General features: G+C 36.0%; 1 protein-coding gene across 1 annotated transcript in view; it reads right to left on the reverse strand.

The window, feature by feature from the left end:
• The window catches only part of MYO1H (myosin IH), an 835299-nt gene that overhangs the window by 749054 nt on the left and 69038 nt on the right, over nucleotides 1–17207 (reverse strand). The window contains exon 7 of the mRNA XM_044068514.1: nucleotides 16698–16811. Coding sequence (XP_043924449.1) covers nucleotides 16698–16811 — 114 coding nt within the window. The remainder of the gene's footprint in view (nucleotides 1–16697; nucleotides 16812–17207) is intronic.

Genomic DNA, 17207 nt, shown 5'->3' on the forward strand with positions numbered 1-17207 from the left:
TGAAGCCAAGGCCCTGGTAGAGTGGGCCTTGACCCTCCCTGGAATAGATTTGTTATAGTGAATAGACAACCATTTGGAAATTGTTTTGATACAGGTTGTCCCGTCTTCTTACCTTCAAAAGAAATAAACACTTGATCCAAAAATCTGAAAGATTTAGTTCTGTCAAGACAGCACCTGAGTTGTCTGTGGACATCCAAGCTATGGAATATCCTTTCTCCCTCATTTTTAAGTTCAGATCCAAAAACAAACGAAAGAGCCCAAACTGGCCATAATCTTTTATTATAAAACGTAACCGCTTTCAGGTTAAAAAACCCTTCATCAGACAAACTTCACTTAACCATGACAGTCTTTAAATACTAAAATAATTTTAAAAACAACCAGTCACTTTTTATACTTGACCCACCTTTTCTTTAGGGCTGATTTTAAAGAAACAGAACTATTTAACCCAGGTGGGTTATCAGCAGGCAACTGTATGATCCATCTTAATTCTGCATACTCTGTATCATTAACAATGCCCCCCCCCCCTTTTTTTTCATCTGTGCCACATGCAGAACCATAAAAACAAAAAAGTGTGATATGGAAAGCTAGAAACATGCTAGTATAATGCATTGTGTTTATCCTTCTGTCTAATGGATGACAAGTGGTGCAGTATTCTTGTTTTTAACTTACAATTAGTTTTTCCAACATAAAAGCTCAGACATGACTTACAGCATGCCAAATATACCATGTTCTCTGTGTGGCAATCTGCATAAAACTCAAATGTATATCTTTTTATTCATAACAGGATGTATAAAGCAATTTAAACCATTCACATTTGAACATGCTTTACAATGCCTGCAGGGAAAGGACCCTATTCTCATATGTGCAGAGGAAACATTGTTAACCTTCTTATTTTTTCGCTTTTACTATTTCGCTTAGTAACATAAAAGATATGCTATGCATAGAACCTGGGTTAAAAAATAAAAAGGCTAACAGTGTTTTCTCCTTACTATTTCTTCTTAAATGTCTGTTTACCAGAATTTTGTTAAGACTGCTTAATCTGTTTTTTTTTTTTTTTTTTGCCAAAATTGGATGAGATAGAAAATCCCTTGGACCATTTAGAAAAGGAGTGCTGAAAAATCTTAGCGATTCCCTGGATCAGCTTATCATTTTTATCATACATTATGATTACTTCTGCACCAAAGGAGCTGAACACTAAATATCTAGCCAAGGGAGAATTATAAATTTCATGTTTAACATCATCTGGGATGTTCTGAGAATGCAGCCATGCAAACCTCCTTAAAATAGTATCAGTGGCAATAGCCTTGGAAGTAGTATCAATGGAGTCATACACACAACACAAACTATGAGTAGTGACCCATGTAATAGAAGAAACTAAGCTATTTAAAGCTAATTTTCACATGAAGAAACTGCAGGTAAAGCTTTACTCACACTTTCACAATTTCTCAGAACAAATTTAACAAACGAGTCTGACAATTCAAATTTTTGAACATCAAAGTTGCAGAAGTATGCAGTTTTTTCCCACACCTGTCACAAATTTTCCTGTACTTATCAGAAAGAGTAAGATTGGACTTATCTAAGTGCTTAGCAGCAGTGGGGTCAACTAAAACTATAACTGCTGGGTCACGTTTTGGGAATAGTGTATAAAATTTAAAAGACTTAGGAAATTTATACAGCCTATCTACCTTTTTAGGGGTAGTTGGCTGACTGGCAGGAACATTGCAAGCAGTAACAGACACATCACCTAAAGCTGACAGAACAGGAGGAATTGGTGTGCGTTTTGGAAAATCCTTTTGTAATAACTCATAGTATTTTCTGAAGGACTGAGAAACCTCAGTGTTTTCCCACTGAAAATACTGGCAGATTCTAGTAGTACTCTCATAGAAAGAGAACCCCCACAGGGAGAATCAGACACTGAGCTTTCCTCTCAATCTACATCAGAAATCTTAGGAAAAAGCCTGTATCTGGCCCTGCATCTTCTTGTTAAGATTCAAAATCTTGAATCTCTTCAGGAAAAAAGACTCTCTTCTTCTTTTAACAGATACTACTTTTCAAGAAGGAGCCTGAATTAAACCCTGAACTGCAACCAGAAAACTACTTCTCTCTATAGAAATTTGAGGAGGATTAGATACATGCTTGGATTCCTGTTTCTTTTTGACAGGAAAAATGGGGCCAACAGTGTTACTAATGGCAGCAGCTTCCCCAGGGATGGGTGCAGCATCCTGACACAACAGGGAAACTTTCCTTGCTCCCTCTCCTACGACTGACAAGAGTGGCCCTCCCTTGCCCACTGAGGGGATCCCACCAGCCACAGAGAATGTGGCCAACCCCCGGTCCATTGTGGCTGAAGGTCCTACAGCAGAGGGATCTAGGGTAAAGGATGATGGGTCTGAGAACAACATATGGACACAGTAGAGTCAGCCACCTGTGGCTGAAGCAAATCGCAAGCCTGCTATGGTGACAAAGGCTGGTTGCTTAACTTTTTCTTTTTGTGGTTGGAAGAAGGATCGACCATGGGACCAGTAATCTGTTCCATTATCAAACAGAAAATGATGTCTCTTTCCTAGGAAGACAAGCAGCAATTGCTGGTAAACACTGCCAGTCTACAAAAGTTACTTTTTTACAGAAAAATACAGTAAAAGACACTTTAAACACTATGTCAGCCTGACAAAAGAAAAATAAATGCATTTTCACTACAAAAAAAAAATGTTTTCAGCTACTTTACACTACCTTTAAACTGACAGAAAAAAACAAGCGCTGTGTTTTAAAGTACATTACAATCTCAAATCAGTCTGTTAAAACACAGCAGTCCTAGCTTTAAAATAACTTTCATGAAGAGGATAGTAATAAAACATCAACACAATTAAGACAATGGAAGATTTTTTTTTTCCCCAAAGGGATCTTATCTGCCAAGGAAAGAAAAGCACAAGCTGATTGCTGATCTTTGAAAGCCACAAGGAGCATACTCTCTGGCATCAGTAAACCTCTGAAGAGCTTTGGGCAATAACTTGCCTTTGTCAGTTCAACTTGAGATGCTTGACAATTTGTGCATCTGGAAGGTGCCCTGAAGCTTTGGAAGCTAGCTGGCTGTTATATTCTTTGCAGGATGTAACCCATATAGCTAGGGCTACTGCAGCAGTGATCAAGATGATGAACATCTGTAGTGATGTGGACGTCCTCCAATAGGGTCTCATCCAAACAAGTGACTGGTGCCAGAAGCATGGCCTCAAGCTGAATGCCAAAAAATGCATCATCATCCCCATTGGAAAGAGTGACATCCCCACATATTATCACATTATTAACAACATCCTAAGCATGCAATCAGTCGTGAGGGATTTCGGCACCCAGGTTGATAGCAACCTGACTTTTGACCACCATGTTGCTTCCATTGTATGGAAAGCTTTCTACATGGCCCACCTCATAAGTAAGGGTATTTCATCCAGGGACAAGGAGGTCATAACATCCCTGTATTCCTCCCTTATAAGGCCAATTATTGAGTACAACGCCCCCTTCGGCATGCACCTCGCAAAGCACATGCAGCAGCTGGAGAGACCAGAGAGGTTCCTAGCCAGAAGAATCCAGGGCCTCTAACATCTACCCTGCACAGAAAGGCTAAAATCCCTGTCCCTCTACTCAGTTTCATACAGACTCCTCAGAGGTGACCTCTGTCTGGCATACAAAGCAATCTCAGACCCCACCTTGATAGGACTGCTGCATATCCGCAAGTCAAGCTCCACTTGAGTAACATGCACACTCGACCTCAACCTGGTTTGTGACATCAATAGGACTTGTTGGAGGGACAGATTTGTATCCCAGAGACTCTCCCATCTGTGGAATAGACTCCTTCTCCACATCAAGCAGAGTACCTCATTATCCCTTTTTAAGCACAACCTGCATAACTGGATGGGAAACAGAAAATACACCCCTGGGATTCCATGCGTGCCCCTGCTGGACAGGGGCTGTGGGTCCTGACTTGTCTAAACATGGGCTAAACTCTTAGCTAGGCTTATAAGGGCCTCGGCCAATAGCCTAGTAACTTCCTATGATCCTATGATCCTAGTACTGACTGTTACTGTACATTCTAGAATAGTCAGTGAGGGAAGAGGAAAGATATTATTGCAAGTTAAGTATGTATGTGCAATGTATTTCCAGTAACTAGAGCTGTTTGTGGTGGTCATTAATATTAAAACCCTAGTTTTGTGTTCATTTTATATCGTCAGTGAAGCTCAACATTATGGCTGCTGCTTTGTTACAATATGGTATTACACTGTTATCCTTACTGAATATGCCCTCCAATGGCTATAGTCACATTCTGAATAAGGAAATAATGTGAATAGATATAACAAGGACTACAAAGGACAATAAGTATTTGTAGTACATAGAACACCATAATTATGTTCCAAAATGATAAAAAAGGATATTGAGGATTATAGTCAGGTCTCTAATTATAACCACCAGATTATTATGTGTTTGAGACATGGTTGCCAAGAAATTCTCGAGTTGAATATTGGCATCAATATCAAGAACACATAATAAAGGGCTATGATCAGAGACCTGATTATATTTCTTTAGAGTGCATGGTGCTGTATCTGTTCCATTTACTACCCATTACAGAAGAAAAGTACAAAGTGTTTTACCATATTTAAAAGCAAGTAAAACACTTGGCAAGAGATGTCAAAGAGCAGGACACCTCTGGCTGAATTTGGTAAAGAATTCTGTAGGGAAAGAGGATGAAAATTAGGAGCAGTTTTTTTAGATATTCCTCTAATGTACTTAAAAAGTGAATAGAACAATGGATTTTGCATCAGTATACCAGTTTCTGAACAATATGATATATGAAACTCTAATTTTGTCAGGTATAACTGACAGTAATCTTCAGTGATTTACCAGCAAAAAAAAATAGTTGAGATGCAAGGACAACAGACAGAAACTAAACTGTTTTACTTTCTGCTGCAGTTCTTTGCTGAACATCACTGTTCATTGTTAGTCTGTAGTGCAAGACCGGTCTGCAACAGTGCTTATACACAACCCTTTAAGTGCTGTTACAATTGAGTCTCATGCTAGAGAAGTGCCTAACAAGTTTATTCCTTCCCTAAATTAATCTCTATGCACTACAAACTTCCCAAACTTCCCTAACATGAGACCTGATCTTAACAGCACTTAGGGGTGCTTAACAAAATCTTTTAAGGATACCCGGGTACTGTTAAAATCAGGTTTTGCTCTAAGGATTAAAAGCAAACAATGCCGCCTGGTAAAGAACAGCAGCAGAAGGGAAAACAGCTTTTAAAATGCTGTTAGAACTTTACTTTGATACACGTATAAATAGAAAGTGTGGCAGAATAAGTACCTAACAGCTTTTAAAGCTGTTAGTGCTATAGTGGATCACTTTGTTTCTGCCTGCTGCACATACTTATTAACTGTACCTGATTTTGCAGAGTATTTCTGATTTTGCCTCATGCTTTTGCAAAGTTCCTTGTAAATCTTTTCTTGTCTTTCTCGTAAATCACAGTAGATTATAGTCAATCAGCAATGCAGGACCTTACAGTTTCATAACTCTTATTATTTAGAAAATGCAGATTGTGCAAAACCTGTTGTTCTATCAACTTTTTAAGTGAATTACAGCAATATTTTAATATTGCCCCTGATTTTGATCCTTTGTTCCCCTGATTATTTTTATATTTGTCCAAAATTCTTAAGCAAACAAGTTGAGATGTATGTTAACTACGCGACAGTACAAAGCCAGTAAAACAATTTGAACTCCTGTACTTCCTTTTTTTTCCTGCAAATTGGTGGTTCATAGAAATGATCAAGCTCCATGAACTACAAATAATTATGATCATGTATCCGATCGTAACCTTTTATTATGTGTTCTTAACATGGATGCCCAGAGTCACATCTTGAGCTTTGCTGTCAAGGGAAATTTCTTGGCATCCAGTCTTGAAGACATAATAATCGGGTTATGACTGGGCACCCAGTTATAATCTACTATATAAGCTATGACAAGATGAGAGGTGAAAGAAGACTATAGCAGACAAAATGGCATACACTAATTAATTTATAACAATGAGAAGAGAGGTGGGAAGGAATCTACCACAGGCAAAGATACTTACCATCTTTTAATTTATAATGGTGACGAAGTAAGGAGCAACTATGAGCAATAAATGCATATATTATTCCAGAAGGCATTGGATTTGAGGACTCAGGATAATAAAGCCAATATGCTGTTATATTTTTGGGAGACCGTGCTTCTCCTGTTGACCTTCCAAAATTAATATCTGATAGGACATTTGTTTCTTCATGGAAGATAACAGTTGAGGGGAAGGTTTCATTTACAAGGGACCCAGGAAGATCAGATGTTTATGTCGTAGCATGCTCATAACTGTCTGACCACTGAGCATCTGCCCACTCCTCCTGTTTATGTACACATCTGCATGAACCTCACACCCAAGCCACCACAATAGATATCCTGATGATGCTAAAATGCGATGCCCTTGCTTGAGGAACAAGATCTATCATTAGCTGCTTGGTCCATACCTGGTGGCTGGCTCTTCCAATAAGCAGAAAGTATGTTAGATAACTTAACGAAGCAGAGGGGGTGATCAATTATACTAGCATATCAGAGTTGCTTCTTGACCTTGATAAGTGATACACGTACCTAACCTGTGGAGAGGGGGAAGGAATGTATTGTCTCTCCTTTCTCTGTCTCTCTCTCTCTCACACACACACACACACACACACACACACACACACACACACACACACTCTCTCTCTTTATATATATATATATATATATATATATATATATATATATCATATGAACACACACACACGTGTATGTATATATATATATATATATATATATATATATATATATATATATATATATCTGGGTTTACTTCAGATCACTGAAGTTGCAGAACACTGAACGTAACATGATTGAAGACCAGATTACAAAGTTCTGTAAGACTGAATGGAGATCACCGTACAGCGCAGAATGGGAACTCTGCCATTTTCCTCGCTGCAGTGTGATCACAGAGTTGGTATATTTAAGTAACAGAGGGTGTGAGGGTGCATGTACAAGACAACTTGTTTTCTAGTTAATTTTTTTATTTTATTTTTGATGCTGTAGAACCTCAGTGATCTGTTCCTCGATCATGTTAGGTGCAATGTTCTGCAACTTTGATGATTTGAAGTAAATATATATATATATATATATATATATATATATATATACATGTGTTTATTTATGCATGCCTCTGTATAATTGCTGCCTAGCTAAATGTTTGTGATTGGACTGATTGAACTGACTTGAAATGTAGTGATGTCATACTGGAAGCCTCCACAAGCTCATTATGTTTTGTATCTAATCTAAATTGTATAGCACTGCCTGTCCTGCGAGTTTTCTTCATGAATTCCACATGGTCTCTGTTTTCTTACCATCTCTTAAATGTTTGCACACTATTCCTTTCTCCAATTTGATGCCTCTAGACATAATATTTTTCATGCGGTACTGATTTAGGTGAGTTCATATAGCACATAAAAATATTATTGTGAATACATTTATAGTGTAGAAGTGCATATGCTGCTCATATAAGATGATTTTTGTTTATTTCCATCCTAAATAATACTGGTCCAAGTATCTTAACAGAATTCTTTTAAGCATACCTTAGAAAGCCATCGGACATGGGTGTCATTCGTGATAATGGCATTTCCTTTTTCATCTTCTCTGTATTCAATGTTCCCAAGGTGCAAGACACTGGCAATGATACCAAGCAGATGCTGCCACAAGAAATAGAAACAGGTTACCAGCTTTGCGTTTTTTCAGAATACACTATAACTCGAATGTAACATACTGGATCACTTGTCAGAACCTTAGCAAGACTAAATGTATCTCAAAGTGGTGAACATGGCTTGGAAATTTTTCCCTTATGCTAATATGTTTTTTATAATCCGAAGCTTTAAATGCTTCATGTAACACATTTCTCTCATTTAATTTGCTGTGTCTGAACAAATATGTTTTACTTAGAAAAGAAGTAATGGGTTTGCAGTTTTTACAAAAGACCTATGGCTCAGAGGCCAGGTGTTTACCTACACTTCACATTTGTTAACAAGTACCAGGTTTTGCTGCTGAATGGATGCCTGCAGCTTATAATGGAAAGTTGATGCATAAGAGCATCAAATAAATTATATATTATACCATGACCCCCCCATTAATATTCCAAAACGTGCACGCTGATTGGTCAGCATGCACGTTGTAAATTGACTTATACTAATGGAAAAAGGTCCGGTCGCCCGGACTTTTTCCATTAGTATAAGTCTTTTTTAAAACACTGTCTCGCTATGTTAAAGGAGTTTAACATAGCGAGACAGGTTTAAAAAAACAACGGAGATCTCTGTTGCTTTTTTTAAAGCTGTCTCGCTATGTTAAACTCCTTTAACATAGCGAGACAGTGTGTAAAAAGCAACGGAGATCTTGCTTTCTCCGTTGCTTTTTTTTAAACCTGTCTCGCTATGTTAAATGGGTTTAACATAGTGAGACAGCTTTAAAATAAGCAATGGAGATCTCCGTTGCTTATTTTAAAGCTGTCTTGCTATGTTAAACCCATTTAACATAGCGAAACAGTTTGTAAAAAGCAACGGAGATCTTGCTTTCTCCGTTGCTTTTTTCAAAACTGTCTCTCTATGTTAAATGGGTTTAACATAGCGAGACAGCTTTAAAATAAGCAACGGAGATTCTCCGTTGCTTTTTTTAAAGCTGTCTCATGTTAAACCCATTTAACATAGTGAAACAGTAAAAAGCAACGGAGATCTTGCTTTCTCCATTGCTTTTGCCCACAGCTCTGATGTACTGTGTAGGCATACGCATGTGCAGTACATCAGAACTGCCGCAGAATAGAGCACTGGGGGGCGGAGCCTAATGCCTAACTGATAGCAGCAAGTTTTTGAGCTCCTTATATTTATACTAGAAATAACAGGAAAATCTTATTATTACTAAGTAATTTTTGATAAATCGTATATGTGAAACTATTAACAATAGAATTACGAACTTTGGAGAAGAAATTCCGAAATTTTCCTGTCAAAAAAACCTGAAGACTAACTAAGCTGTCTAGTAATGAGTAACTCTAAGAATTCTCACTCAGACTCTTCTCTGAAGAAAGAAATCCAACTGATATCAACTACTCTTCAAGACTTATCTCTGAAGATGGACAGGTTTACTGAAAACCTAGAAAACCTTAAAGATAGTTGCCAAAAACAAACTGAAGTCTTTAAGGAAATTCTGCAGCAGCAACAATTAAAAATAACTGACATTGAGTCATCTCTAAATGATATTGATGGAAGGCTAAAAGAAGAAGAGCTTCATAGTGAATTTCTATTACAACAGAATACTTGGCTAATAAACAAAATAGATGATATGGAGAATAGGAAAGAAGAACAAACATAAGAATTTTTGGAGTCCCGGAGAAGACCGAGGGGGAAGACATCATTTCATTCTTGAATTCATGGCTACCTGAAATCTTAGGGCTGGAAGAAGGCTTGTCTTATGGAATCGAAAGAGCACACAGAGCCATCGGAAAACCACTTTCTGCCTCAACTAAATCTTTTCCAAGATCTATAGTGGTTAAATTTCTGTCATTTATGGACAAAGAACTGATATTGAGAACTGCATGGAGAAAAAACCCAGTCATTTACAAGCTATCCCAAATAAGATTTGATAATGACTATTTGCCAAGACTCTTGGAACTAAGAAAGAAAACATGGCCCTTAGTGAAATTCTTAAAACAAAACAAAATAAAGGCACAGCTTGCATATCCTGCCAAAATTAGAATTCAGCATAGTAATGACATGAGATCATTCAACACCATTGAAGAAGCCACTTCCTTCATTAAAACAACAATATAATCCTACTACCAGATGAAATGGACTGGTCAAATTCAACCTCCTTAAAGAGAACCTCGGGAAAAAACACTTGGACTGATGTGAGGAAAAAAAAACAAAAAACTGATGTTAAGAACATTGATGAATCAATTTCTCTCAAAGCATTAACTAAGGTATGATTCTTATACATAGCCTTAATTTCATTACACTTCAGTCACATAATTAGTTTTCTCTTTATTTAGGAAGTATCATAATCTGTATGTTAACATATTAATATGGTAGTGGTTTGATAGAATCTTCAGATGCTAGAGTTGTGTGTTTTTTTTTTTTTTTTTCTGTTCCAGCTTTCTTTAGTTAAACTCTCACAAGAGTATTAGCATTTAAATGAAAGGCCACTATTATTATAAAGTTATTAACATATTGATTAATAGTTACTGTGCAAAATTTTATTAAATTAAATCCAATTCTTTATAGTCTGTCTAAAAAAAAAGGTATTCCTTGAATATTTCTTCAGGAATATGTGAGAGCGTTGTATAGAGTAAGAAGGAAGTGAATGGTAATGAAGAAAAAAAAAAAAAAAAAAAAAAGGCAGAAAATCGCCTTCTAGCGTTTTAACATTCTAATTGACAGTTGGAGACTATTATTGCTTCATAGTATACCCTCGAGCTTTCTAGTCAGTTTTTTTACCTCATATCTTCACTAATATAGCCCAGCATTCCATTATAAGTTAAGAAACATGTCTATAAGCTGAGGCTTATAGAACACAGCATTAGTTTTGCGAGTGGTGCGCTTCGCGCACTTTTGCAGAGTCTTTTTTGTCAGTTAGAACATTCAATGAAAATACTAACTGTGACCTGACTTCTTAGCCCCTTTATGTTTTAATCTGTTCTCCAGACGCTGAGTATTTCAAAAATTGAGTAGATTTTAGCAAAAGTACGAACAGGTAAATGTATAACATATAAAGAAAAAGTATGCTACACATGTTTAAAATAAAGGCGCAAAAAAAAATATATATATATATATATATATATATATATATATATATATATATATATATATATAAATAAATAAATAAAAAAGCCCATTTAGTTACTTTCTTCTTGTCGGGAAATACCAAAAGTGTGGCAGTGTAGTTAACTAATGCAAGCAAATACATAAATTCAGTTTTCAACTGCGCTATGTCTGTTAAAAGTGAGATAAAATCCCAACTAATCATTGTAATGGAGCTGCCAGATTGTATCCATGATTAGTTACTGACTGTAGCTCAGGGTTGGATTTTGATAGCTCCCATTTTCTTACTGTGTGACTCTGAACTTCTTATTTAGACTGCGTTTGGGTCATCCATGTAAAAGGGAATTTTAGGTCAGGTAAGCTTACCCACTTATCAATTAAAAAATGCCTATAAATGCAGTACCTGACAGGAATGATACATGCATACTTCTGAATATTCCGCTTTTAGATGCCTACAAGCACCCGAATGCAGTAATGAACAGTTGGTAGTATATCACCTCTTTACCTGTTTTTTTTTTGTCTCTCATATAGGTAATTTAATTTCCTTTACAGCTTAATAACCTAGAGCAAGCTAATTGATGAGAGATTTTTCAGTTTTGGCAGTTAGTGCTAATTTTAGCAATGACTGAATTTGCTTTGTTTGTAACCTATACTGCAAGTATTTAGTAAATAGTGTTAATATCGTGAGCTGTATAATGGACTAGCATTAACCTGCAGCAATGTGGAACTGACTTTGTTATTTGGTATTATGGCGAAATTTCACCTACACGGACCTTAAAATTGAATTAGTAAAACACCAATAATATAAAATAAAGCTATAATCAAAACATCCTGCAATTGGGAAACATGTCTATTTACGTAACAATATTTGCTATGTGCATTCTCTGCAATTATAAGTGCAGTGCTAACTTCTATGTATAAATTGTATTATTTTTGAAGATAAGCACAATCTGCTGTATTTACCCTTCACCTTAACAGTTAATGGGTACACCACTATGCCATAAATGCTCACGGTGATTCCTAATGATACAGTAATATCAACAGTTTTTTTTTCCCTTTTATGTCACAGATGGGGAAAAAACAGGAAAGGAAATATGGTAGGGTCAAATGTAATTTATGTGCACACTATACATTTTTTGGGAGACACTATGACACATCCATGAGCTGCTCTTATAAAGTTTTAGAGAAATGTTTACATGAACAGTACACTATGTATGTATTTGGGTCTCTCCTCATTTGTTGAACTTGTGTTTTGTTGGGTGTTAATTGGTTGAGATTGACTTCTTGAAAGTATGAGATTTGTTTTTCATTTATTGGAAACAGTAACAGTGTTATGTATGGTGTGGGATGGTAATGTGCAAGTCTGTAGTAATAACGTACCTCCTCACACCATACCTGATAGAAGTGTTAGCAGAACTTATACTAGGTATAGTAATAAGCAGGATATAGTCAACCACTACACAGCATTTTAGATTTAACGGCACTTCAGTAATGATCAGTAAATCTATGCTTGTCTCACTGCAAGGCAATATTGGAGTTGCTATATATAATTACTTTAGTTTTATACAAATTACTAGAGAATATTAGTAGCTTTAAAATAGTAGGTTTATTAGTGTTTAGTTATTTAACGGGTTTAGGGGTTGAGGTGCTTTTACCCTCAGCGTAGTGTTCTTGACTGTTTTGACATTGGATTGGACATGGGTTTGGTGAATGAGGTGAGGCCCATGTATTCATGTATTTATGTATTCATGGATTCTTTGTGACAGGCACATATTATTTCAAATCATTAACTGTATTAAGATGTGTTACAACAAGTATTGAACAATCTTGAGTCCTGTTACTGAATATTCAACAACCCCAAGTCTGAAATGTTGTGTACTCCCATCACACTCATAAGAAACTTCATAAATAATATAGTTAAATGATATAGGTACTCTTCACTAATTGCTGTAAGATTTAGGGATAAGAATTAAGAATATTCATTCACAATATTCACGCATCTTTTGATGGGCCACTTAATCTACTAATAAGGTTAATAAGGTCAGTAAATAGGCATATCCCAGCAGTAACAAGGTACCAACCCTTTCAAGAGTGCTCACACAAATTCTCAATTATATTGCACACATTTTTAGGTAACCCATTAAGATTATTTAATATTTATGTGTGTTTATATGTGAAAATGTTTTGGTGTAGATATAGGAGTATATTTATACATATGTACACATAGAGGCTATATAGAATTTACTTAGAATAGTAATTAAGGAAGAATTAAAAAAGAGGACTAGTCCTTATAAGATAGTAATACTATCTGTCACACTAATAACCTGTTTTAAATGTGAAGTTCAACAAAATAAATGCAAATATAATCTAAATGTATATATTATTATGCATTTTATCTCTGTTAAGAGAAGGTCAACTGACATACTTCATGTAACATAACCACATTTATAGAGGGCAGATAAGCTGAAATATTTACTTCAGCTGTAATAGACATCTACTTAGAACATTCATTAAAAAAGTAACATTAACTCTAGTATAAGTACAAACTTCTAGTAAAAGATTAGTTACTTTATTGAGTTGATTTATCAAGGAACATAGTACTAATGCATGATACACTCTTTCATCAAATATTTGTGTTCATTTTATATCGTCAGTGAAGCTCAACATTATGGCTGCTGCTTTGTTACAATATGGTATTACACTGTTATCCTTACTGAATATGCCCTCCAATGGCTATAGTCACATTCTGAATAAGGAAATAATGTGAATAGATATAACAAGGACTACAAAGGACAATAAGTATTTGTAGTACATAGAACACCATAATTATGTTCCAAAATGATAAAAAAGGATATTGAGGATTATAGTCAGGTCTCTAATTATAACCACTAGATTATTATGTGTTTGAGACATGGTTGCCAAGAAATTCTCGAGTTGAATATTGGCATCAATATCAAGAACACATAATAAAGGGCTATGATCAGAGACCTGATTATATTTCTTTAGAGTGCATGGTGCTGTATCTGTTCCATTTACTACCCATTACAGAAGAAAAGTACAAAGTGTTTTACCATATTTAAAAGCCAGTAAAACACTTGGCAAGAGATGTCAAATAGCAGGACATCTCTAACTGAATTTGGTTAAGAATTCTGTAGGGAAAGAGGATGAAAATTAGGGGCAGTTTTTTTAGATATTCCTCTAATGTACTTAAAAAGTGAATAGAACAATGGATTTTGCATCAGTATACCAGTTTCTGAACAATATGATATATGAAACTCTAATTTTGTCAGGTATAACTGACAGTAATCTTCAGTGATTTACCAGCAAAAAAAAAATAGTTGAGATGCAAGGACGACAGACAGAAACTAAACTGTTTTACTTTCTGCTGCAGTTCTTTGCTGAGCATCACTGTTCATTGTTAGTCTGTAGTGCAAGACCGGTCTGCAACAGTGCTTATACACAACCCTTTAAGTGCTGTTACAATTGGGTCTCATGGTAGAGAAGTGCCTAACAAGTTTATTCCTTCCCTAAATTAATCTCTATGCACTACAAACTTCCCAAACTTCCCTAACATGAGACCTGATCTTAACAGCACTTAGGGGTGCTTAACAAAATCTTTTAAGGATACCCGGGTACTGTTAAAATCAGGTTTTGCTCTAAGGATTAAAAGCAAACAATGCCACCTGGTAAAGAACAGCAGCAGAAGGGAAAACAGCTTTTAAAATGCTGTTAGAACTTTACTTTGATACATGTATAAATAGAAAGTGTGGCAGAATAAGTACCTAACAGCTTTTAAAGCTGTTAGTGCTATAGTGGATCACTTTGTTTCTGCCTGCTGCACATACTTATTAACTGTACCTGATTTTGCAGAGCATTTCTGATTTTGCCTCATGCTTTTGCAAAGTTCCTTGTAAATCTTTTCTTGTCTTTCCCGTAAATCACAGTAGATTATAGTCAATCAGCAATGCAGGACCTTACAGTTTCATAACTCTTATTATTTAGAAAATGCAGATTGTGCAAAACCTGTTGTTCTATCAACTTTTTAAGTGAATTACAGCAATATTTTAATATTGCCCCTGATTTTGATCCTTTGTTCCCCTGATTATTTTTATATTTTTCCAAAATTCTTAAGCAAACAAGTTGAGATGTATGTTAACTACGCGACAATACTAAGCCAGTAAAACAATTTGAACTCCTGTACTTCCTTTTTTTCCTGCAAATTGGTGGTTCATAGAAATGATCAAGCTCCATGAACTACAAAGAATTATGATCATGTATCCGATCGTAACCTTTTATTATGTGTTCTTAACATGGATGCCCAGAGTCACATCTTGAGCTTCGCTGTCAAGGGAAATTTCTTGGCATCCAGTCTTGAAGACATAATAATCGGGTTATGACTGGACACCCAGTTATAATCTACTATATAAGCTAGGACAAGATGAGAGGTGAAAGAAGCCTATAGCAGACAAAATGGCATACACTAATTAATTTATAACAATGAGAAGAGAGGTGGGAAGGAATCTACCACAGGCAAAGATACTTACCATTTTTTAATTTATAATGGTGACGAAGTAAGGAGCAACTATGAGCAATAAATGCATATATTATTCCAGAAGGAATTGGATTTGAGGACTCAGGATAATAAAGCCAATATGCTGTTATATTTTTGGGAGACCGTGCTTCTCCTGCTGACCTTCCAAAATTAATATCTGATAGGACATTTGTTTCTTCATGGAAGATAACAGTTGAGGGGAAGGTTTCATTTACAAGGGACCCAGGAAGATCAGATGTTTATGTCGTAGCATGTTCATAACTGTCTGACCACTGAGCATCTGCCCACTCCTCCTGTTTATGTACACATCTGCATGAACCTCACACCCAAGCCACCACAATAGATATCCTGATTATGCTAAAATGCGATGCCCTTGTCTTGAGGAACAAGATCTATCATTAGCTGCTTGGTCCATACCTGGTGGCTGGCTCTTCCAATAAGCAGAAAGTATGTTAGATAACTTAACGAAGCAGAGGGGGTGATCAATTATACTAGCATATCAGAGTTGCTTCTTGACCTTGATAAGTGATACACGTACCTAACCTGTGGAGAGGGGGAAGGAATGTATTGTCTCTCCTTTCTCTGTCTCTCTCTCTCTCTCTCTCACACACACACACACACACACACACACTCTCTCTCTCTCTTTATATATATATATATATATATATATATATATATATATATATATATATATCATATGAACACACACACACGTGTATATATATATATATATATATATATATATATATATATATATATATATATATATATATGGGTTTACTTCAGATCACTGAAGTTGCAGAACACTGAACGTAACATGATTGAAGACCAGATTACAAAGTTCTGTAAGACTGAATGGAGATCACCGTACAGCGCAGAATGGGAACTTTGCCATTTTCCTGACTTGAAATGTAGTGATGTCATACTGGAAGCCTCCACAAGCTCATTATGTTTCGTATCTAATCTAAATTGTATAGCACTGCCTGTCCTGCGAGTTTTCTTCATGAATTCCACATGGTCTCTGTTTTCTTACCATCTCTTAAACGTTTGCACACTATTCCTTTCTCCAATTTGATGCCTCTAGACATAATATTTTTCATGCGGTACTGATTTAGGTGAGTTCATATAGCACATAAAAATATTGTGAATACATTTATAGTGTAGAAGTGCATATGCTGCTCATATAAGATGATTTTTGTTTATTTCCATCCTAAATAACACTGGTCCAAGTATCTTAACAGAATTCTTTTAAGCATACCTTAGAAAGCCATCGGACATGGGTGTCATTCGTGATAATGGCATTTCCTTTTTCATCTTCTCTGTATTCAATGTTCCCAAGGTGCAAGACACTGGCAATGATACCAAGCAGATGCTGCCACAAGAAATAGAAACAGGTTACCAGCTTTGCGTTTTTCAGAATACACTATAACTCGAATGTAACATACTGGATCACTTGTCAGAACCTTAGCAAGACTAAATGTATCTCAAAGTGGTGAACATGGCTTGGAAATTTTTCCCTTATGCTAATATGTTTTTTATAATCCGAAGCTTTAAATGCTTCATGTAACACATTTCTCTCATTTAATTTGCTGTGCCTGAGCAAATATGTTTTACTTAGAAAAGAAGTAATGGGTTTGCAGTTTTTACAAAAGACCTATGGCTCAGAGGCCAGGTGTTTACCTACACTTCACATTTAACACCACAATGTACAGCCAGCCGACAGAGCTCAGAAACAGCGTGTAAGTAGAAAAATAAAAATTGAACAGTA

This window comes from Protopterus annectens, chromosome 4.part0, assembly GCF_019279795.1.
Source record: "Protopterus annectens isolate FY-2018-M chromosome 4.part0, PAN1.0, whole genome shotgun sequence".
NCBI classification, from domain to species: domain Eukaryota; kingdom Metazoa; phylum Chordata; order Ceratodontiformes; family Protopteridae; genus Protopterus; species Protopterus annectens.